This window comes from Carassius auratus, chromosome 11 (assembly GCF_003368295.1).
Source record: "Carassius auratus strain Wakin chromosome 11, ASM336829v1, whole genome shotgun sequence".
Classification (NCBI taxonomy): Eukaryota; Metazoa; Chordata; class Actinopteri; order Cypriniformes; family Cyprinidae; genus Carassius; species Carassius auratus.
In genome coordinates this window covers 11,285,462-11,311,359 of record NC_039253.1, presented here as the reverse complement: position 1 = coordinate 11,311,359, position 25,898 = coordinate 11,285,462, and the positions used below count along the sequence as shown (strand labels likewise).

Genomic DNA, 25,898 nt, shown 5'->3' with positions numbered 1-25,898 from the left:
TAAGCTAAACACAAGTTCTTGCCACAAATGTTAGCTCTTAAATGTCAAGCCTCATATAAAACTGTAAGATACTGTGATGCACGAGTAGCACCGAAACTGCATACTTAACCTTTAAAGCATATTTTCACTGCAGTTAACCATTGTTAAATTAAACATGTGATGTATCTCACTGTCAATTTTTTTTTTTCAAGGCGACAAAACTACTTCGAAGGTATTCATGCTAATATAAACAGAAGGTGCTTTGGAGGTGATATCCAGCACATGAACAGCCAGCCACTAGATCTTGTACATTTTCATAACAAGCAGAGCTGAAGTCTTTCCTCACAAAGCCTTCTTGTAATACAGCACATCTCTGTGAGGCGAAGCATGAAGGTTGCACCCTGTGCAATGCAAATGTCACAGGGAAAGCGGGGACGTCAGAGCTTGAAAACGTCCTCAAACGAGCGTGTGTTCTGCCTACCCAAACGTGACAGCATAAAAAGCAATGTTTACTAACTAGGGTGATGAACCCCCTGTTGGGCCCCCTCTCCTCCTCAAACGGCAGGAGCTGATGACAAACACATTTCTGAACCCCGCTTTGTTTATTTCATTTTTTACCTACTGTTTTGAGAACGAATGATACGAATGAGGTAATCATTACAGTCATCATACTCCAAATAGGAAAGATTGATTGGAATGCAGCCAGTGAAGCGTATACAGCGCCGTGAGAGGTGGAAATGCAGTAACTCCGCAAACAAACATCCAGCTCACGTACCTGTGAAAAACATCACAGCTGAATGCATTGGGCCAGAGACGCTGAGCTGAACTCTATAGTTGTTATGACGTACATGCACATTACTCACAACACCACACGGGAAGCTTCTGAGAACGTCTTGAGCTCAGGCTGGGATCTTTGTATGCTAACAGATTGGAATGGAAATATTTAGCATCATTACAAGATTGGTAAGACTCAAGCAAACCAAGAGGAGCGCCAAGATACAAGAGTGCGCTTGAAAATATTTAGTCATGCATTATTCATTATTGTGATTCCTTTCCTGCCTCGAAGCTCATTTCCAGAGTACCGACCATAGTCACGAGACAAAGAAGAATGATTTTCACACTCGAGTTGCCACAGAATTGCCAAACACTGTTCACACAAAAAGGGTTTCTCCCAAATGGGAAGGGTTGAGTCTTTTAAGTCGGTTGCAGTATTTAAAGAAGTAGTTCACCACGAAATTAAAATTCTGCCATTACTCATCCTTATGTTGTTTAGAATCTGCATGCATTTTCTTCAATGACATACAAAGGAATAGAATTTTAAGCTTTAATATATTTTTAAGAGAGAGAGATATAGAGGGAGAGAGAGTGAGAGAGAAAATAAACAACTGAACATGTTTTTTTGCAGAATAAAAAAAATTTGATTTTTTTTTTGAAAATATCAACTTTTGTTCCATAGACAAAATAAAAACATTTGGATTTCAAATAACAGGGTGATTTTAAATAGCAATTTGATAGAAAAATCATAGAAAGAAGAAGTGTGCTGGACATATTTTACCTCAAAAGTAAAAAAAAATTTTTTTTTTAATTCCGCTTAATAGTCACTGCATTCTGATATTATTTTCAAGATAATTCCATTAATTTTTAAAATTACATTTTAAAGTATTTATTTATCAAGTTATATATTATATTGTGAAAATAATTATTAGATTAATAAAACTCATTTAAAAAAATCTATATATGAATTATTATAAATACTAGTTAAATACAGACGCATCACAATAAAACGTGTGTATTTGATAATATCACAAACTGAAGAAATTCCTAATGCAACCTAAAAATAGATTACATTTCTTTATGCAAAATAGGACTTTTCTTTTGGTTTCTGGGCTGAAATGTGACACGTTTGAACAATAACAGCATTTTAATATTTATGTAAAGCTGGGTTATCCAGTTAATATTATATTAAACTGCTGTGGGTTTGTTTTTATGTTTTACGATCCATACAACAACAAAATTGCCTTGGAGCTACTCTGTTTTAAAGTGACAGAATGATCCTGAAAAGGGAGTCCAAAACAAACAGCTTCAACAAATCAAGATGTCAACTGCAGACGCAATAATGATCTGTGGTTCAGACATGGAGTCTTCACACACACACACACACACACACATCTGATTAGAGCATCTCAAGCCATGTACGAGCCTCTCGGAGTTGAAAAACACTTGACCTTTGAAAGTCAGAAAGCACTTTATAGTATACATTATATCAGAAACCCCTTGCACTCCAAGGCTTAAACATAGGAGAAGCATCTTAATATTTACTTATTCTTGGTCTGTCACACATTCAAAGCACTACAGACATTCAAAGGCTCTCTCTGGAGACAATTTGCATTTGAGAAGCATTGGATACTGAGTAAAACATAAAAACATATAAACACATGGCATTTACCTTGGTTAGAGGTAGTGTTGCTATCTCCCCTGCCTTTTCAGACCTGCAAAAAAATTAAAGAAAAAAAGAAATAAAAAACATGCATAAGTGACTACATGTGTAGTACAGCGTATTACTCTCAAATGAGTGATAGTTTAACTCTATGACACTAAAATCCAGTTCTTTTATTACTCCAGCCACACTGAAGAACATTCTAGTTAAGCGGTCAAAAGCCTAAAGGCAAGGCCAAAAGGTTGCTGCATGTGGAGCATGAAGTGAATCTGTTACAAGCCTCTGTAAAAACTTTTCTAGGTTTGGTCCACAGGGTAAAATGTACCTCCGATCTTTCAAACAGTCACCCCTCTGGGAATGTGTGGACTGATTCTCCATTCCATTTTCATTCACTGTTGTGTCTTATAAAGTCCTTGCTTTTGGCTCAGTCCCTGCGTCTTTGAAATTCAAATAATTTTTTGTCTTTTTTCTTTGTGGCTTTGTAGCTAGAGGGCTGTATTTCAGAGCTGCTAATCTGCTTTTGGAGAGAGGAAGCCTGCAGTAATACTTGATGTCTGGCCAGTTTCAAATCATCCAGGAGGTTATGTCTGAAAGCTAATCAACGGAGGAGATTTGACCACATACATGGCAAAAACTGGAGAACTAACCTTAAATACATTGTTTTGTTCCTCCTTGGCCAGAAACGAATTTGAATTTGACTTTCATTTAATCTCAATCATATTTTAACTTCAACCAAAGGGGTGATATAAGTCAACTAACACAGTAACTCACTGCTCTGTCCTTCCATACGTCACAACTAATGAGGTCTGGAATTTAATTTAAATTAAAATTAAATAAAATTTATGCATTTAGCAGACGCTTTTATCCAAAGCGACTTACACTGCATTCAGGCTAACAATTTTTACCGATCATGTGTTTCATGGGAATCGAACCCCCAACATTGCACTTGATAACACAATGCTCTACCAATTGAGCTACAGGAACACTTTTTAATGATATATAATAAAACTTAAACCTTTACCTTTACAAACCCCCTTCAAATAAATAAAAATCTTTGTCTATTATTAACATATTGGCTATTTATTAATACTTATAAAGCTCATATTCTACATCCCCAATCCTAACCAAAACCTAAACTTAACTACCTTACTATTATGCAGCTAATGAGCAGTTTGAGGCAAGAGTTGTAGTTAATGGTTTCTTAATGGCAAGAATTGGACCTTAAAATAATCAGTCCGTTTTAAAAGCAATTCAAAAATCAATTAATCAATCAATCTGGTATTGAATGGCTACAAATGGAGAAAGCTAATGGGTCGTGCTATCCAGCTAAACCTCATAAATAAATATTCTGTATTTGCGGATTTTATTAATACCCTTTTAATTACCCTACACACCCCATGTTCTTCGACTAAATAAACCGGCACGCAAGCATCCAGAGTAAAGACAGCAGATCAATATCAACAATGGCATTATCAAATTCAGTCCAAAAATAATAAATAATTACAGAAAATACCTCTGCTCCAGTTGTAAAAAAGGCTTAACGATTGTAGACAAATCAGTCGCACGGCTGACAATATAATTGCCTGCGTGGAAGAAATATTGAATAGCTCCACTACAGTGCTTTAAATGAATAGAAAAAGCAAAGCTCTGAGTCAGTGCTTAGAATCCATCAGCTGTATATAATCAATGAATCCAGAGGTTATCAAACGCAAGGCAACGTCTGAAGCAGGCTGACCCTCTAGCTGTGGGGTAATGCCTCTGCCTGCTAAAGTATATCTCGTTTTCAATAATGGAGGCCGCCAGATGAGAGGCAGTCAGGCCTTTAAAATATTTAACCCTGGCTTTTGTAAAAGAGACGCATAATGCAGTGGAAATGACATTCTCTGTAACTGTGGCGCAAATGAATTTCTCTTGGCTTTAATTATTTCTTTCCTCCCACTCCCCTGGAGTCCTCCTCTCTGCAGCCAGAGGACTGTGCGCAACGTTTCGTGTCTGACCTCCATTTTTTAAACATTTCAACAATTCTGCCGGGAGACCGAACGCTCTACATTTCCCACCGAATCCCTTGTGTCTGCACACCCAGGTGTGGACCGCATTGTCCCTAGGTCTTGGTGTTGCAAGCAAAAAAAAAAACTAGAGAACTGTGTGCACATTTAAATAAGCCGACGGAGTCAAACTGCTGTTAGGGGAACACATGAAACGGCTAATTGAATTGAATGGGCAAATGAAAGCCTAAACTGAATGTAAAGCAAATTATGAGATGAAATCTACCACTACAGCTTTTGGAGAGCCTCTAGAGAGTCTCACTACACATGGCGGCCCTGAGGGGAGGTTTTTACTCATTAGCGAGTTGTAGATCTGATGCTGCGAGTGAGAATGACAGCGGGCAAGAGAGAAAGACAGCCACAGTAAAGAAAGACAGATGATGAATGAGGTGCTTATTCTGGGATCAACTCATAAACATGTACTTGAAACCTGTAAACAAAAAGCAACATATTGATTTATTTATAATTACAATATAGATGACATGCATTCACGGATGCGGCTTGTACTACGTGCCTAACAATGCACTCACACGCAAACAGTGCTTTACGACCTCGAACACATTTGCAGTGAACCTCAGCAGATTTTATTTTCGAGGTGTTTATGCACCTGATAATGGAGTTAGGCTCATGCAGTTGGTCGTTTAACCTCCAGGGGTCCCTGTTGTTCTGCGGATCCCTCACTCAGAGTCTCATCATTCCCTCTCTTAACTACCTCCGACACCTGTCGTCATCAAGAAAACATTCACATATTCAGAAAGCAGGGGTGTGCAGACAGCTAAATTAAATTATTGTCAAAATACTGACATGAAGATCTGTTTCACTGCGAATATAAAGGAAATATTTTGTGTAAAAAAAGAATTAATCAAGTGGAGGGCATTTAAGGGCATGCCTTAAATTTTCCCCTCGATGTAGTATTTTCTAAATTAGTCCTGATACGGCACCTTTAGATACTGTTTGAATAGTTAGAACAGCATTAGTCTTCACCATTTATTCTTTTAAGAGCGCCAACAATGGCTTTCAAAGTAAATTACAGAGTAGGAGGGCCTTGGAGTAAAATTGGAGTCTAGTAAAGCTTTACTTAAAAAAAAAAAAATGATATGTAAAAAAAAATCCACAGATGAGTGAACAGAGTTCACTGAATTCCCTTGTCAGAGTTACATCAAATGCACACCCAAAACGCACTTTCATTTTATTCCAGAAATCCATTTCCCTAACTCCATCTTTCCGCTACTTTGGAGCTGGCTGGATTACCTCGACAAACCCTGCTGATATAAACCAGATGAGAGGGAATGCAAACAGCAGAACTCTGCGATCTCCAGGTAGCAGAATCCATCCGCAGAGAGCTCGAGGTGGAGGGAGGGGCCTAAAACGAGACCGTTTCTGAGGGGAAAAGCTTATTTACAGGGTCCTCACCTGCTTAAGTGCTGCTTAGTCAATCATACAGCGCTCGAGTTGTGTACCGGGGTAAAAATGGCTGCGTGAGGAAGCATCTGGGACCGAAGAAACCGCTGACTGACGTGTCTAATCATGCTACACTATCCACAGTCACACAAACAACTCTGAATCATTAGGGCCAGAAATTTATCTGCTTGTATTACACATGACACCGATCCGAACGGAGCTCATTTAAATATTAACACAAGCCTCATACATAAACACGTACTGTAATGTATAAAGTCCTAAAAAAAGATTCCTGCCTAGGTTGTTCTCCATTTCCCCCGTCACTGATAGAGCCAAGGAGACAACGATTGAAAGAGCCCGAGTGGTGTTCGGATTCAGTCTCACTTGCGTTGTCATTCATTGTGCGACTTGTTTCATTCAGCTGTAATTCTTTGTGACTAGAATCGAACGCGCTCTAATTCGTTATCTGCCATTATGCATTATAATATAGAATGAAGATATGGTTTAAACGCAGACGTATAACACCAGAATACAACAGTGCACAGAGCAAAACTAAAGTGGCACATCATACCTCCCAGTTGTTTTTTCACACAAAAAAATAGAACCGGCATTTGTTAGAGAAGACTTTGGCCCATGAAAAACAACACCTGGTAGGCTACACTAAGGCAATCATGACAGCAACCTTCGACTATCATGTCTCCCGAGGCATCTTTACAATTGTTGTACAAGAACCTCAGTGCATGCTGATATAAATGTATATGTTCGCGTGCATGTATGCACTCACTCCTCTAGGGAGATGTTGGAGTAGATAAATGTGTGTGCTGTACGAGTCGTCTCTGTTTGTCCTGCGCTGCTATTTAAGAGTTTCTCCTCCAGCAGTGACTCCACGGCCATCTGGGGAACAATCTCTAAAACTGCCCAACACCTGCGAGAAAGAGAGAGAGAAAACAAAAGGTAGATTTTCAAATGATTCATATGGTACAAAACACAATAAATATATTATACAACATAAATATATGATACAAAGGTATCACTACCGATATAAATACATAAAACACATATATAATGTATTACTGTTAAATATATATAACATAAAATATTAAATGCCACGTGCATAATTCATTGCATGTTACAGTACGTGATGAATTATGAAAAACATACATTGCTGTTCATGTTCATATGTTCATATACTAAAAAAAAAAAAAAAATCTACAAAATACATAAAAAATAAATTACCATCCAAAAAATTAAAGACATTTTTTTTTGTTTACTGTTTGGGGTCAGTCAAAATCTATCATGATTTCCACAAAAAATATTAAGCAGCACAACTGTTTTCCACATTGTTAATAATAAGAAATTTTTATTGAGCAGCAAATTAGCACATTAGAATGAGAATGATTATAGAGATGATATTAGAAATTTCTGAAAGATCATGTGACACTGAAGACTGGAGTAATGATGGTGAAATTTCAGTTTTGCCATAATAAATACAAATTACACACACACACACACACACACACACATATATATATATAAACACTGTAATATTACTTCACAATATTTTACTGTATTTTTTGCTCAAATTTGAAAACATTCAAAGATAATCAAATGAAAGAAATTTTTTTTTAAATGGAGATATATTCATTTTGCACGTTTTCTTGCCACATATACATATTACATGCTAGTGGGAGAAAACCAATTCCAGACATCATGCAGGAAGACGTCTCTACAGCAGAAAGAACATCTTTCCCTCAAAGCTTTGATAATTAATGCTAAAGTACTTCAACACACTCTTCAGAAAAAGCTCTGTGCTGAAACAGTCTGTGCCTCCAGTGTGTTTCCACAATCTAACTGAAGGTTTGGGAGGCGCATGTTCATCTAACCCTGCCAATCATGACACAGGTGTACGCATAAATTAATTGCTCGCACTTGTGAAAATTTATGCAGCATCCCTCCACCCCACCTGTAATACATTTTTAAGCATTCTTGAGCCCTCCATCATAGGCCACAAGCCAAATCTGTCTGTCCTTATTCCACTTAAAGATTATATTAACGTGAATATCTTGACACTTTACATATGCACCAAATCACACTGCACCCTCCCTTCTTACAACCTGTGAATCTCATGAATACTATTGAAGTTCTGTTCCATCATGTGATGTCCTGCTATTGGCACATTTCCTATGCGGGCCACGTTTGTTGCAGGGGGACCTGGTTTAAATGTGCAATGACTTCGGATTTTGTCGTAATCAGTTTTAGAGGACGGACAGACAAGTATTTCTGAACTCCTGTAGCTCTCCTAATCAAAAGTGTGCCGGACAAAGTGGAAGTTATTATCTCTAGATATGAGTGCTTGTGTTTTCAAGCAGACCCCCCTGTACCTGGGTGCTCCACGCAAAGCCGATTATGTGCAGGTCTGCGTCTCTATCACACCGTGAACCTTGCGGTGATATTTCAGCAAGAAAATGGGTCAATGCCAAGCATCACCAGGCTGCTGTTGCATATTAATGATGAAGCTTGGCTGTGACAGATGAGATTGGCCCACAAGAGTCCTCTCTCTCTCTCTCTCTTATACACACATGCACTCTCATTCTCTTTGACTACTCTGTTACGAAACATAGTGAGCTGCCTCAATGTCTACTGCCTAGGCAGCAGTCTTATAAAGTGGCATACTAACTGACATGGAAACACATATGCAACTGATTTGAAACGCTCTACATGCTGGTCACATAAATAACAAAACACAGGGGAGACGCGACTCACAATTGATTTAAGTCAAAGTTCCTTTAAGGCACGTCAGTTCACTCTAGTCTCAGCTCTGATGCATATGGGACACGAAAGTGGAAACACTTCAGGAACTTTGAAGCCATCATCAGATTGGTTGAATTCTACAGGATTTCTGCGAGATGCATGTGTCACGTTCTTTAACGTTCCACCGGGAAACAAAGATACCAAGGCGCCAAACTCTCTCACGAAAGAAGAAAGCCGTCGTGTTTACAACTGTGACAACCAGGGCCGTGCAGAGACCTTTGGAGGGGCAGGTGTTCAAAGTATAAATACAGCAATATATTGTGATGCATTCCTTGCTGATTCACTGATATCAATATGGATGATTATGTATTGATATGGCAGCAAATGCTGTGATGCAGTTTTGAAAAAGAAACAGATTAGAAAAGACAATTTTAAATTTAAAAGTAAAAAAATATATTTTCTTCCACCTAAAAATTACTCTGGGATTAGAAACTGAAATGTCTTAAATTGTCCCAACCTGATGGCTTTTTCTTCTCTGTTCTACAGAATAATTAAGAACAGCGGTTATAGTAAAAACTATAGAAAACACTTGTGCCTCTACATTTTCCTCTTTCTCACCAGCCTCTGTCTCCTGGCTTGCTGTTACCTGCTCTCTTTCTGTCACGTGTGCCTCTATATTTCCCTCTTTTTCTTCCTCTATCTCCATCTCCTCATCTGATCTATTACTTTCCACTCTCTGTCCATCTAGGAACAAGGCTCAATTTACTATTTCAGCATTAATCTATTATTTTAACCATCACTACTACTCTTGCACCTAATCAATAAGTCCACCTTAAATATTGATACAAAACATTAAAAAACTGATACACTGGAATATAGTGATTAATATTATTATTATTGTTGTAGTTGTTGTTGTCTAAAATAGAACACCTTTGCAATGTAAACACATGACAGGCTACATTTGTTATTCATCTCCTTGACACTGCACTTTGATGTCAGGTCAGGTATATTATTCATTTTATATTGACAATGATATTTCTACATTTATTTCCAGAAAGATATTATTGAGTTTACAGGCTAAAGTGGTCTTGCTGTTGTAAACACTGTTGCTATTGTAGAAAAAAAATGTAGATATTTGTGTCACATTTAAAATATAATTATATTTTAATTCATTTCTGAATTGTTTTTATTTTCATAATAAAAATTCAGAGAATGGGAAAATCTGAAAAGTATATAAAAAAAATACTGTAATATAATAATAAATATTGTAATCTATTAACAACGCATAAAAACCCGACTTTTTACTTAAGTGCCATACATTTTTTTTTTAATACAACTGAATTTGCAATATTGCAAATATTGTAAGTTACTTATTTTAACACTTTCATTTTACAGAGAGTAAAGAACATTTACATTATCAAAAAACATTGTCATTCAGTCTAGCCAGAGTTCAGGCACTCTCAAATCTCCCATTAAAATCACTGAAGCACTTTACATTACATTATGCACATCATACTTTTTGTTGATTCTGGTGAGAGAATTCGCTAAATAATTCTCCAATGAGCAAGTGACCAAAACACCGCGTTTCAGTGATGACTCTTCTGCACGTCTCTGATTGGCCATTGCATTTATAAGCCCAACAGAATAGTTTCTAGCCAGCGAACGCATATTTGAATTTAGAAGCTGATGTTGTGCACTGAATCTAATCACACCGCTGTGATTGCATAAAATATATTACAAATATTACTCGGTTTGGAAGCTGCATTTAAAATCCACTTGGCTCAGAAATCTGAGGGGGCACGTGCTCACTCACTTTGAATGGGCATGACGCCTCTACCCTCGATGCCTGTGAAACGTTTCTCCCTCAAACAGCACTCTGACATTTCTTCTACACTACAGACTACACACAGCAATATAAACAACCTATCTGCATGTTCTCACATCACATCGTTCTTTTAAAAAAATAATAATAAATAAATAAACATCAAAATCACTTCGCTGAGAATGAAACACCTCTTACCAGCTTGTTGAAAATATCCTCTGGCAATTAAAAATTGCGCGTGCGCGTGACGAATCGTCCACCAAGGCACCAAGGGTAAAAGGGGCACCTGCCCCCCAACACCCCCACACGTGCCTGGTGACAACGAGTGATTATCAGGATCAACTAAACGCTGGATTTTCAAAAGTATGTGAAATATTTAAAGTTCGCGGCATAGAATCTTCAAAATATGTCTTACACTACACACCGGTCTGTTATTGTGGCGACATTTCCACGCTTAATAACGTGACGATGAACGAAACGAACTGTGATTGGTTGTTTAACATGTCGGTCAAACGAGTTCATGGGCGGGCCTTGGCCAGTATGTGAATTCCAGACCTTGAGTCTGAAGTTCTGGCTACCCGAGACAAGTTAACTGCAGCCCATTGTTAGTGTCACATTATTTATGTATATGCTAAAACACGGTATCTTCTTTAATTAGAAAAGACCTAAAATGTTGGGTCCAATAATATTTTTTTAAATAACTTTTTTAAAGCAAGGACACATTCAAAGGGTGACATGATGGTTTTTCTACGTTCATGCAAGCAATTATACTTAAAACAACAATGACATTTTTTGTTCTTTTAAACTTTCTATACATCAAAACTCATCATGTGACACTGAAGTCTGGGGAAATTGCTGTTGAAAATACAGTTTTGCCATCAAAGGAATTAAATGAATTTTTCCCCCATTATTTACATATTACAAAAATATTTTCCAATTTTACTGTTATTATTTAGTGTTAATCAAATAAATGCAGCCTTTTTCCACTTAATTATTTATTTTTTTGCACAAAGCAAAAAAAATAAATAAACATATTTAATTATAAATTTAGCCTAAATATATCTTAAGAAGCATGTAATGGAACACACTTGTCACCCAGGATGCCTTAAAATGCTGTCTACATAGGCAGCTCACGAGGATTTTGAAAAAGAGTATACATTACTTTATCTTGCTTTATATTTTTCCTTTTGCTTGGGCTGTATTTATTCTCTTTTCCCTTTATTGTAGTCTTTTTTCCTCCTCCAAATCCATTTCTCATTTTATGTATGTCATACTGGCATTCCTTTTCTATCATCTGGTTCTCTTTCTGTCTCATTCTCCATTTCAGTTTCCTTCAACTCCACGGCTGCTCTTTCTTTCCCTCTCTGTCCTGCTCTTCTGGGGTCTCAAGAGAATAAACATAAGATCGACTCCGCTGGCTGAATGTACAGAGAGGCTTTTGGAGTCGGTTCAGAGGAGACCTTGCTATGACTGAGAAGAATGATAGCACACAGTATAAAGCCATGGTGTCTGCTACGCTTTCAATCGTGCCAGCTTTACAGGACTATCCTCCTCTGTGCAGAGTTCAAGGATGGGGTCAGGCCATGGATCGATATCACCACACCGTCTGAAATAAACTATACCTTGTGTGTTTCAGTCAAGACCTGTGATGAGTAAAAACAGGTTAATGGAGTTCAAAATGTTAAAATGTAGTATTAAATATCACACATCTCTAATTATGTTAAGCTTTCCTGTTTCTGTTAAGTTAATTGTCTTTGTAAGGAGAGGTTGTAGATTGATTTAGCTTGTAGAAAGCATCAAAAGAAAACTAGTTGTTTAAGTATACCAGATTAGTATACTAAAAGTAACTGCAGGGTATTTTTATGTATTTGTAGTATACTGAGCATTAAATAAATGTATTTCAAATAAATTTTAGTATTTTTATTTTTCACTAGGGTGATATAAATTAGTATGATTGCATTCATACATTTTCATAAGATCTGCATACGGCCCAGTGATGGTTATGTTTGACGTGGGGACCCTAATGCTTTCAGTTTTTCTATAAAATGTACATTTCTGTATGATCTGCATTGTATGAACTCATTCAAAATAGGTGCCTTGTAAAATAGTTATGTTTCTGATGATATCTGGTTGGTTTACATTCTTACTGCCACAGTTTAATCTCAGCTGACATATTTGTGCCTAATTTGTGTGTAACTTCTTAAAATGAGAAACAAAAATGTAAATCATACCAACCTGTTATTGAAAAAAAAAAAAAAAAAAAAAATTCTGTATACAACAGCCTAACCAGTTTAATCATAATTGAGGACCAGCAAAAACTAGATTTAAAAATCCAAAATAGAATATGTAAAGGTTTTAATTTAATTGAACATTAAACTAAAAAAAAGAAAAAAAAAAAAGAAAAAAAGAAAAGTACATTTTAAAGCCGGTATAGGTGGTTTCTTCAGCAAGGTAGTCAGCCAGTTTTTTAAATAAATGAATAAAAGTGGTGGGGGAATGCACAAATATTCTTTTTTTATTATTATTATTAGTAAAAAATAAAATAAAATTAAGATGTAAAGAAAATGAGAACATGTATCAGCTTTCCCAAAGCAAAGTAAAACAATCTCTCGCTCTTTGAGAAACTGTAACAAGCAGGTTTGTGATAAAGAAGAAACTCTGAGAAACTCACAGTATCTCATCTGGCCCTCTGAGAAAGACAGAGTGAGTGAGTAACCTGATAGTGAAGTAGTCTGTCAAACATGGAGTCTAGATTGCCAACACAGCCACTCAGGGTTAATGACACTCCATGAGTTTAGGATGATTTAGAAAGTCCTTACGCTCTACACGACCAGAAATGATTACAAGCCACGGCTTACTCTAACGAGCGTTAATAATGACACCGGCGCCATTCATCCCCCTCGTACTTCCATCAGGACTATGCTGGCGTTTACGTGGCAATGCATTCATATCAATCGCGTTGTCGCTTTTCAAACATCGTCCGATTTATGGCACTCCTCAGACGAGATGCGTCACAGCTTGATGGTTCTGAGCTTGTTTTGAAGACTCAATCATTTGACAAACAGGCTGCGTGACGTTCTTGATGCTCTGTCGTACAGGAGTCGGGATGGGGTGGGGATCTCATTTTGGTGACAAATCTAGCATGGCGGGATCCACCAGAAATCACTCATCAGTCACCGTCATCCTGGCCCAGAATGCACTGGCTGCAGGGTTCATTAATGCTGTGCCCGCAGGCCGCTCAGTCACTGATGACTCAATTACGATAGGACAGCAGCCACCCAAAGCAAACTAAATCAGAAGCAGGAGACATTAGCAGCGCAGTTCCTCAGAGATGACAATAGAGTGACTTGTTAAATGTCAGAATGGCGATATGTAACGCATTGCCTGACTGGAGCGGCGCTGCGGTGGTGATGTATACCTTCAGTGGGTCTTATCGCAGAGAATGACATCAGCGGCTGAGTGAAACAACTGTTCCACGAGGAGATATCCGCTCTGAGGTTTAAATTGGGACTGTGGCATCCATGACTAGAGGTGAAAGTCAATTATTCTGTACTGTATGCGTTGACGTATACAACCTGTTATATAAATTAGCCTACAAAAATGAGAATGAAAAGATACTAATTGCATTTGCTGTACTTGTAAAACATCGGCTGCAATGCAAAACTCTATTCCAGACAAAATAATGACATGAAGACTGGGCACTGATGATATACAGTATTGTTCAAAATAATAGCAGTACAATGTGACTAACCAGAATAATCAAGGTTTTTCGTATATTTTTTTATTGCTACGTGGCAAACAAGTTACCAGTAGGTTCAGTAGATTCTCAGAAAACAAATGAGACCCAGCATTCATGATATGCACGCTCTTAAGGCTGTGCAATTGGGCAATTAGTTGAATTAGTTGAAAGGGGTGTGTTCAAAAAAATAGCAGTGTGGCATTCAATCACTGAGGTCATCAATTTTGTGAAGAAACAGGTGTGAATCAGGTGGCCCCTATTTAAGGATGAAGCCAACACTTGTTGAACATGCATTTGAAAGCTGAGGAAAATGGGTCGTTCAAGACATTGTTCAGAAGAACAGCGTACTTTGATTAAAAAGTTGATTAGAGAGGGGAAAACCTATAAAGAGGTGCAAAAAATTATAGGCTGTTCAGCTAAAATGATCTCCAATGCCTTAAAATGGAGAGCAAAACCAGAGAGACGTGGAAGAAAACGGAAGACAACCATCAAAATGGATAGAAGAATAACCAGAATGGCAAAGGCTCAGCCAATGATCACCTCCAGGATGATCAAAGACAGCCCGGAGTTACCTGTAAGTACTGTGACAGTTAGAAGACGTCTGTGTGAAGCTAATCTATTTTCAAGAATCCCCCGCAAAGTCCCTCTGTTAAAAAAAAGGCATGTGCAGAAGAGGTTACAATTTGCCAAAGAACACATCAACTGGCCTAAAGAGAAATGGAGGAACATTTTGTGGACTGATGAGAGTAAAATTGTTCTTTTTGGGTCCAAGGGCCACAGGCAGTTTGTGAGACGACCCCCAAACTCTGAATTCAAGCCACAGTACACAGTGAAGACAGTGAAGCATGGAGGTGCAAGCATCATGATATGGGCATGTTTCTCCTACTATGGTGTTGGGCCTATTTATCGCATACCAGGGATCATGGATCAGTTTGCATATGTTAAAATACTTGAAGAGGTCATGTTGCCCTATGCTGAAGAGGACATGCCCTTGAAATGGATGTTTCAACAAGACAATGACCCAAAACACACTAGTAAACGGGCAAAGTCTTGGTTCCAAACCAACAAAATTAATTTTATGGAGTGGCCAGCCCAATCTCCAGACCTTAATCCAATTGAGAACTTGTGGGGTGATATCAAAAATGCTGTTTCTGAAGCAAAACCAAGAAATGTGAATGAATTGTGGAATGTTGTTAAAGAATCATGGAGTGGAATAACAGCTGAGAGGTGCCACAAGTTGGTTGACTCCATGCCACACAGATGTCAAGCAGTTTTAAAAAACTGTGGTCATACAACTAAATATTAGTTTAGTGATTCACAGGATTGCTAAATCCCAGAAAAAAAAAATGTTTGTACAAAATAGTTTTGAGTTTGTACAGTCAAAGGTAGACACTGCTATTTTTTTGAACACACCCCTTTCAACTAATTGCCCAATTGCACAGCCTTAAGAGCGTGCATATCATGAATGCTGGGTCTTGTTTGTTTTCTGACAATCTACTGAACCTACTGGTAACTTGTTTGCCACGTAGCAATAAAAAATATACTAAAAACCTTGATTATTCTGGTTAGTCACATTGTACTGCTATTATTTTGAACAATACTGTAGATGGGTTTAAAGACAGTTTAAATACTAATCAGTCCTGGAGAATAGTTTAAATGCCTAAAAATTACCCCGATTCATACTACCAATCAAATTTGGGGGTTGGTAAATGATTAAATGTTTTTTTTTTTTTTATGTCTTTTATGCTAACCTGCATTGATTAAAAATACACTAAAACAGTAATGTTTTGAAATATTACAACAATTTACATGTATAAAAAAAAAAAAAGTCAAGTAAAACTAGGTTGATATTGTGATTGTAGATAAAAAGGGAACAGATAAAAGATCATTCTGAAACAAAGACTTGAAAAAAGTTGACAAAAATCAAAGGAAAAGCATCTGCTTCAAAAGGCAGCAGACAACTTCATAAAACTGTTTTCCTCACTCTCCAGCAGCCACCGGAGATTTATCTTCTAATCTGTACAAGGTACGCTTCAGAAGATCTCAATGCAAACCAGCGAAGCTCTCCTCCTCTGCTCTCTCAATAGAGGACATGAAATAAAATTATGCTCAGTTTGATAATTAGATATTAAAATTATGAGTTGGCAAACTAAATAAAAATAAAAGAAAAAAAGAAAATCACTCTGCAGTCGACAGGTCGAGTTGAGAGCACTGATGCAAAGTGCTTATAAAAGTACATTAAATATTGCATATTTCCCTGTCAATGAGTCTATGGGAGTTGCATTTCATTGGAAAATCTAGAAGATGCTACCGATATTAAGGTAAATTATGTTGAAATGGATCTACTTAGTGGAGGCCAAGTCATCTATTGTTTCACAATCAGATTAGAACAAAATCTGTACAATTGATTTACAATAGCAGTGCATGACAAACAAAGGCAAAAGTGAATGTAATGTGCTAGTTGAAATTAGGATTAGCTAATTATTTATGCAGTCTAAAAAAAAGCAATGTAGATTTATTGCATCATAACATCCCATTTAAAGATGAAGTCACTTATTTACTAATAACAACTAATGAAGTTTGGAATAAAAAACAAAGAAATAAATAATAAAGACTGTGAACAAGCAAATTTCCCAAACACTGTCATCTGCCATTGGTCAGTCAGACAAGATAGTCACGCCCCCCAAACTTATGATACTGGTTGAGCCAATGTGGCTTTCTTAGACTGGGCAGCATGGTTAAGAAATGTGAAATATTTTTCTTTGAGTAAAATACCTGACCCTTAATACAAGATTTACTAAACTAATTCACAAAAAGACAAAATTTGTTAATGTGGTAAGAAAAGTATTAAGCGTGATTAAAGATTCTCTGAAAGAAATGGATATCATGCAATTCCACTTAAATCACAAATATTTATTTTTAAGAATATTTTAAGATATTTATTTCAGAATAAGTAATGTTTAGTTTGCACTATAGTTTAAAATCAATCTAAATAATAATAAAATTCTAATAATAATAATATTTGCTTATCAATATTTTTACACAAACAAGATTAAAAAAAGGTAACTGTCATTTACCATCTCACTGGAATCAGACTACAAATTAGTGTCTCTGCATATTAAACTGGGATAACAGAAAGTATTTTAACATCACAAATCACACACTTGAGCTTTAAGATACTAAACTGCATCCGTTCTTGATCTGACAGTTATATCAGCACCTGTTTAGAAAAAGAAACATCTAATGCTGATAGAAGGATGTTATGTTTGGTAGCTGTCTAATATCTCTAAAGAAAGACCACATGATGCCAAATTGAGCCATAAAGAAGGAGGGCTGCATCTGTCATGCTTCAGAAGAAAGTGGATATGACAGATAGCGAAAAAAGATGCATGGTGCTGTAACACGGGCGTTAATCGTGTCTGGCCAGGAATTATGGCATTAGAGTTGAGTTGGTTAAACTGGGTGAAACCAAATGCATTTACATACAATTTTTTTTAATATGGCTAGCTGTGAAACAAGTTAAAATATATTAATTAAAATATATTATATTAAAACAAACATGAATAAATACCCCTGGTTATTGTGCATTTAAAACACGTAGTTTATTAGTACTGTTAAAGAAATCGTGCCTGTTTCATATGACGAATATGTATCATATTGTATAGGTTATTAGTTTGTTTATAATAAAACGGTGTAATCCAAATGTTTGACAAATTTATATGCAATTCAGATAAATAAATCTTAAATTTAAGTGTAAATATTTTTTCTGAGAGTCATGTCAACAAGAGCTAAATTATCAGTGATTCTTTATTAGGGCGATTAAGTGGACTGCCTTGTCTCTGATGTGTGATAATGTATCAACAAAAGTCTTCCGATAACAATCAATTCGACCGGAATGGAAAGCTGATGCGAGTCCATTGTCAAATACTGTCTGCCATTAGCGGAGCAGGGTAACCCGCAGTGATTTGAGGGAAAGACAGTGTTCTACCATAGTGGCAGGGATGCAGCAGTGCATTCTGGGTCTCCGAAGAGGCTGGCATGAGATCTCATCTCCTGTAGCTGACTCCTTTCATCTCATCTGCTCCAACATAATTGCTTTGGGTCTCCTGAGTAACATAGTGCTGATTGGTAACTCAATAACTTCTTTACAGATGATTAGATGAAACGTCAGATTTTTTCAGGGTGTGCTAAAATCAGACAGACATCAGGGACAGATGACAATCGGGCAGCTCAGGAGGGAGACGGACAGCAGACGTCTCCGTCTTTCTCTGGCCTGCATGTACATCAGATGGAAGTCGTTCAGCTCAGCTCTTTCTGGGTCATTTTAAAAACAGCGAGTGCTTTTGCTGTGACAAATGAACAGGGAGGACTTTGCATTGTTAACTTTGAACTTGACACTAGTTTTACATTTATATTCAACTGAAGGACACCCAAGTAACAAATGATAACCTAGCTGACTCCATCTATTGTAGTTAATGTTCCTTACTCAGTTCCTCACACAAAATTATTGTATGACTTCAGATGAATTTGAATATAGTCCACAAATGTTTCTTTTGTTTTTGTTTTGGTATTTACATGCAAACATTTCTCCACTTTCAAAATCCATTTGTAGAATATAAAGGTTCCGTGAATGTTAAAGGTTCTTCATGGAACCAGATGCCAATAAAGAACTTTTATTTTTATGACTTACATCGAATGGAACAAATGTCAACATTCCTTTTGTGTAAAGAAATTAAGTCATAAATGTGTGCAATGACATGAAGGTGAACAAATGGTGAAATAATTTTCATTTTGGGTTTATCACTTCTTATATTATAAAAAAAGCAATTATTTTCCAAATTTAAAATTTCATATTCACCAAAATCATAATCTAAAGATTTAAACTTACCATAATATATTTAAGAGGGTGCATGTAGCAAGTCCTCCAAGTACAGCTCTTCTGAACCATAAAACCTGTCCAAAACAATTTTATTGCAACACAGAATTCTCATGACACATAGTTAATTGCACAAGAAAATAGTTTTGATTATGATATTAATTAAAGTAATGTTACCTGTGTTTTAACATGGGAGATTTCTGAAAATAAAAAAGGCATGACGTTGACAATCCCACCTGATTGGAAGAAACAAATATTAGTCAAGATAATACTGTCAAGCTTACTCAACGACCTTTACTTGATCTTTCCCTTAAAAATGTTCTTTGATCGTGTTACCCAACCTATTGATCTAAGTTGATTCAGACATATTAATGATCATTTGTATAAACACATGTTTAAAAAAAGGGTTAATTTTGATATCACAGCATGAAACATTTGGTTATCTAACATACCATGTTTACAGTGATTTATCAAATTATTTTAATGGCTTAAACGTGTTAACATACAGTATCTAATAAAGTAGTCTCCCATCAACAATGTTCATTAGACTAACTAAAGGCTGTTTACAGTTGCCATACAGCAACTTGCTAAATTAATATAAAAAGCGTGGTCACATTTGTCAGTTAACTGCCATTTTAAAACTGCTTCGAATGAGGCTCATACAATCAGAATTAGTCGGAGTCCATTTTACAAGTTTACTCTCAGTTTTAGCAATTGTTAATAAAAAAACTGGGAATTTAGTGCAGCTCTATAAATGTTCTCTTAAAAGTGCTGACAGTCACAACTGCATTTTCTCTTGGACCAAATGAAAATCATCAGTAAGATAAATACGAACGAGGAGCAGGGGACTAAACCCAGTACATTACAACAGATGGCGCACAGCGAAAGGTAAGAGCCCTTGTAATTGCAGATGCTCCCAAGAGCCCGGAGCTGGATTTCAAGTAAACCAAACGGTAGGCCCTTGTGAGATTGCTCCACTTTTTGCACCTTTTCTACAGCATCTGCATTAACCAAGCAGTAACTAACAACCTTGCGACTGCCAAGCAGTATGCTGACATGTGCATTATAAACACTTTGGCGTTTTTTTTTGTTTGTTTTGTAATAAAATACACTTGTTTTGACACCGGGCCAGCTCATTCCCTTCTTGTCAGCTGGACCGGAGACAGATAGACTCCCCCTGCTGTCACTGTAAACAAAACCTGGCCTTGTGACTCCTTAAAAGCAGACGCCCATTAGGTGCCTGGAGGTTCCACAGGGGCGTATGCTAGGCCCTTTAAAAAAGCCGTCGAGCAAACAGCTGTCTATTCAAAGGTGTCACAGTGGCTTTGGCTGTAAATGATAGCAAGGCAATGTGTGAGACTCTTGCGGGCGGATTTTGTTTGTTCTGTTGACAGAAGCCTCCTGCGGGCCAGCGAGGTTTGGCTGCCTCAGGACCTTACAGCTCTGAGTGTGGCAGCCAATTAACAGGATTAGAAAAAGGGACAGAGAGAGAATTCCCTGGACTCCTGGCTAACATCTACATTGTCACAGTGATAAGGTTTGAGAGGTACTTTCATTAACTGCTCAGCACACCAGCTGCGATGAACACACACTGGTGTCTCTGTAGGGTCCAGATCTCTTCACTCCATTTCACTAAACCCAAACGTCACCGTAGCGCCATTTTGGAGAGTATCCACTGAACGCACAAAGAACAGCATACATTGTTTGCGTTCAGGAGATACTCTACAAAATGGCGCTACGGAGGATACAAATTGTTGAATTAAGTCTTTTTTTTTTTTTTTTTCTTCTTGTACAAAAAGTATTCTCGTAGCTTGGTAAAATTACGGTTAAATCCCTGATGTCACATGGATTATTTTACTGATGTACTTTCTACGTTTCTGGATGTTGATCATGTTACTTACACTGTTGTCTATGGAGGGTCAGAGATCCCCTCAGAATGCATCAAAACTATCTTAATTTGTGTTCCAAAGAAGAACGACATGAAGGTGAGTAATTAATGACAAAACTTTCATTTTAGGGTGGAGTAACTCTTTAACGCACTAACATACTTTTTAAGCGAAATGTTTACTAAATTATGTGTGCTTGGTTTAAAAATTCAAAAACATTGTACATGCACAATGTAAAATATAAGATAAAATGTAGTGCCTTCATTCACGGCCTTTTGAACAAGAAAAGATGTAGGCCTCTGTCCATCAGTAATTCACAGAATTGTTGTCATTTGCTGCTATTCAGGGTTATTTTCATTAACTACAACTGTAAATGTAGTTTCTGATGTAATGAAATTGCATTTTTGCCATAAGTGTCCAAATACTTTGTCGATCAAGCTCCCCCACCCACCAAAAAAATATAAAAAATTTGGAGGTTTGTCTTACCGAGAGCAACTGTTCCCATTAGAAAAGGCTTCCCGATTTGGGTGAAGTCATTTGTGGTCTCTTGGTGAACCTCTGAACCCACAACAAATGTCACGGCCACCTTGGGGCAAAGAAATTATGACAGGCTGTAAGACGCACGGCACAGAGCATCCGAAGCAATCCAGCCCCACCAATAGATTCTCATTTCAAATGACATTTGCAGGGATATACAAAAGCAGAGAGAAAGTGCAATGACAAATGTCTTGGTCGTTTCTGTCAAGGGTTACTGGAAATGCCTTGGGGGAGCACAACCAAAAAGTGTTTTACCACAAATTGATAGCTTTTAATGTCATCTGAAACTGAGAAAGAGATGAGATACAATATGTGAGAGATGAGAGAGAGCGAGAGAGTGTGAAAGAGAACAACAGTCCTTGACCTGGATATTTGTGGTGCATGACTAGCTCACAGCTGAAATAATATTTGCAAGCACTATTTGATAAACATGCTGCATCATTGGGATAATTTTATTAGCTAAATGATTTGAAGTGACAAGGTCATGCCAGTGCAATTTTAATCCAGTGAAACTACTTCTATTTGTTTTCTATTTGGGAATGCACAAAAAACGTGTTCACGTGGCCAAGTAATTTGGAAGGCTCTGCTTCCAACTTTGTCTAACAGCATTAAGGAACAACAATATTTCTAAAACGATTAAAAGAACCAGAGAGTTTGAACTGATTCACATGAATGAATCAACCCCTTCATTTTTCAACTGTAGATGTTATTAACCAAGTATCAGTGAATTGGGATACTAGGAAGTGGGAAAAATAATAATAAGCTAATGGAATGCAAATTTCATCACAGCACCAAGTGTTGCTTAAGCAATAGGCTACTAAGCACTACTAAGTCTATTTTTGCTCCAACAAAAATAGCAAAACTAGCATCTCTGAAAGAACCCATGTTTACAAACAAATTACTTGAGGAATGATTCACTCATAATACACTTGTCGCCACATACAGGCATAACGATATAACTTTCAGAAAGAGTCACACCGTCTGAATTTGCAGTAAAAAAAATAATAATAAAAAAAATAAGTAGCTAACAACACTGCAGCACCTTTGAAATAGGGCACTCATAATGCATCAAAAGCAGCATGTCCATTTTCAGTGATGAGCTGAATAAGATATTCCCATCTTATGTGGCGCTGTTATTATTGTGTTCCAGGAAGTCACAAGACCTTCCTGTTGTGTTAACCCCAATTCTCACTATTGTCGGACTGCTAGAATACACGGCTGCCCATGGGAGGACAGTAGTGCAGAACTCTTCTATCGGGAGATGACAGCCCACCTGTGCAGCCAGACGCAGTGTGTGGCCGAGCTGTGAGATTGTTAATGGAATTTTGCAGCACTACGTGCCCGCGAGAGAGCAATGAGAAGCTCCTCAGAAACAGCCTGCCTACATATCACTGCCCACACATGCAGAGCCATGAAATTTCTCCCAGTGAAGGCGGACATCTCACTCCCTCTATAGCTCACTGTCTTGGAGAGAGAGAGAGAGAGAGAGAGAGAGAGAGAGAGTGAGAGCGACATAGACAGACAGACAGATAAAGCGGATGCCAGGTTACTATAGCTAGCTAAAACTAAAACTACAACGATGTTTTCGTTACTTGAAATACAAGAAATGTTAACTGAAGAAGGTAATCTCTCTCTTTTTTTTTTTTTTTGCTAATTAATGTAATACATTCACTAAAAATGAACTAAAATGAATACAAATTATAAATGCATATTTAAAAAAATCCCTACAAAATTACTGGACCCACTTTATATTAAGTGGCCTTAACTACTTATAATATATAATATATAATATATATATTATATATTATATATATATATATATATAAACTATGGTGGGTACTTTAATGTACACAAATGTATTTTACAGACATGAATTTAAAATAGAATTTAATATAAAATATTAATTTATATTAATTAATTAATTTACATAAATTATATCAGTATAATATAATTTCACTTTTATGGAATTTATTTAGTCATTTAGTTTATTTAGTATAATGTAAAAAATATTTACACATTTCCGAATTTTTATTTTTTAAGAAGTATCTTATGCTCAGAAATGCTGCGTCAAAGTACAGTAAATATAGTAATAGTGTGAAATATTATTATATATTATATAATTTCATTTGTTTTATGTAATTTGTGGTATAATTACTTTATAACTTTTACAAAATGTATATTAATATTAAATATTAAATATTATTTCAATTTCATATACGGTGGTGTTGGCGCAGTGGATAAGACACATGCCTTAGGTGTGAGAGACCTGGGTTCGAATCCACTGTGAGACACCAATGTGTCCCTGAGCAAGACACTTACCCCTAAAGTTGTAACCCCCTAGTTGCTCCAGAGGCGTGCGACCTCGGACATATATAGCAACTGTAAGCATAAAATGCGAAATGAATAAATATAACTACAGTTCTATTTGACTGATTCTTCAGAAACAATTATAACATTTCTCATTATTATCAGTGTTGAAAACAGCTGTACTGCTTAATATTTTTTTGTGGAGAACTTGATACATTGTTTCAGGTTTCTCTGAAAGAAAAAACAAACAATTATTTTAGCATTTATTTTTAAAAAATAAAACTTTTTAAAATATATATTTTTATTTTTTTACAATATAATGCCCTTTCTGATAATGCATTCTCTTTTTTTTTTTTTTTTTTGCAAAATATTTAGCAGAGTTAAATCTCAATTTAATGATAATAACATCTGTTGTGCAGCTGCAATGTGTACATGATCTTTGATTATCTGTATGCAACTTACACAAGACAAATTAATAAAATTATATTAATATTTCTAAACCATTACTTCAGAAAAAAATGAGGCTCTGGTCTCTGACCTACACTAAAAAGCCTTGTTCTGTGAAACTGTAATTCAGAGCTTTCTTGAAAGAGCAGAAGAGGAAAGCTGAGAAGAGGAAGCTGGCATACAGAGTCTATTGTCTGTAAGTAAACATTGCACTTTAAGGACCAGAGAAGAGTGACCTGGATTACTGAGAAGACATTCCATTAGATGCACACGTGGCTTTTGAGCTCTAGCAGAAAAAAAAAGATCACATAAAAGTGGCTTTCTGTTTCCTTTTAAAAGCAGGATGGTGAAGGGAGACCGAGCAAAGACTGTAATTAGCTTCTTTCTAACTTGACATTGTCAAAAATCTCAAGTGAGGTCTACGAAAATGAAGTGTAAAAGCACATATTACCCAACGGTGGCTGTTCGATCAAATCTCATGGCTTTGTCTGAAAGTGGCCATCTACCTGGCCCTTCAACATCTCTTCTCAGCCTCCCTATTCTCTCTTTGCCTCAATTCCTGTAGTTTTGAGCATGGCTGGGGCTGAGGAAATGGAGGTGCGAGGTGCTCTATCCTGTCAGGACTGACCCATCTCAACAGATGCCATGCATTAGTGGCGGAGAAGAATGCAATTTCCTTCAACGTTTGAGATAGCATCCATAAATACACGCATTTGCTCTCACTCTATGATAATAAACACAAAGAACACAAACTGATAAAGTAAGACAACAAATGCACATCTGTCGACCAAACACCTTTAGCGCTTTCTAAGTAAAGCAAATCCTCTCTAAATGCATGAAGGCCTCTCCAGCGGCTCCAATCTTCTAATGCACACAGGGGACAAGATGATGGACTAAGTGAATCCATTTCACGGAGGATCAGACTGGAGGGAGAGATGGTAGAGGAACAGGACAGGTGGCTGGGGAAGCTGACATCCTAACCCTCTCGCCTGGTACATCGCAATCTTCTCTCACTCTTTTGTCTGCACGCTTTTTGAGCGAGAGAAAACATGACAGAAATTTGCTTTCGCTCTTCAGCTGCAGTGCAATATACAGAGTTTTTCATCTCGCAAGTCAAATGACGGTAGTTATACTCACTGAGGAGTTCAGCATTGCTTTGGAGTACTGACGGCTGAATGCAGCCTACTGTAAAATCATAATCCTCTGCATAAGAGTTTGATTCATGTATGTTTTAGCACAATCAATCTTAAGAATGCACTCGGGTTGTGTGCTTTACAGATAACTGGCAAGATGGGGAACACCTATATGAAATGGATAGCTCACTGTGACATAGAAGACAATTTAAAATAATGTTTTAAAAGAACAAAATTTATTTGGAATATATATATATTTTTTGTAACAAGTCTTTACTGTGACTTTTGTTAAATGTAATGCATTATTGCTGAATAAACATATTCATTAATAAAAATATATATATAAAAAATAACATTTTAAACTTTTGAACAGTAGTGTATATGACAGAACATGAGATTTGAGGGGAAGAATTAATTTTTACAAAATTAATGAGAACTGAGGTTCTTATCTTATAAGCTGTAATGTGGAAACCTAACTGAATTAAGTAAACACAAATAAAATCAGACTCAACTGAATTAATTTCTTTTGGCAATCCCC

At 36.8% G+C, this 25,898-nt stretch overlaps 1 protein-coding gene across 1 annotated transcript in view; it reads right to left on the bottom strand.

Moving 5' to 3' along the window:
* LOC113111018 (uncharacterized) overlaps nt 1–25,898 on the bottom strand; it is a 64,572-nt gene that overhangs the window by 18,429 nt on the left and 20,245 nt on the right. Inside the window, exons 4-8 of the mRNA XM_026275388.1 lie at nt 21,423–21,522; nt 19,228–19,286; nt 19,063–19,127; nt 6,647–6,787; nt 2,426–2,468 (exon numbers count right to left, since the gene is read on the bottom strand). Coding sequence (XP_026131173.1) covers nt 2,426–2,468; nt 6,647–6,787; nt 19,063–19,127; nt 19,228–19,286; nt 21,423–21,522 — 408 coding nt within the window. The remainder of the gene's footprint in view (nt 1–2,425; nt 2,469–6,646; nt 6,788–19,062; nt 19,128–19,227; nt 19,287–21,422; nt 21,523–25,898) is intronic.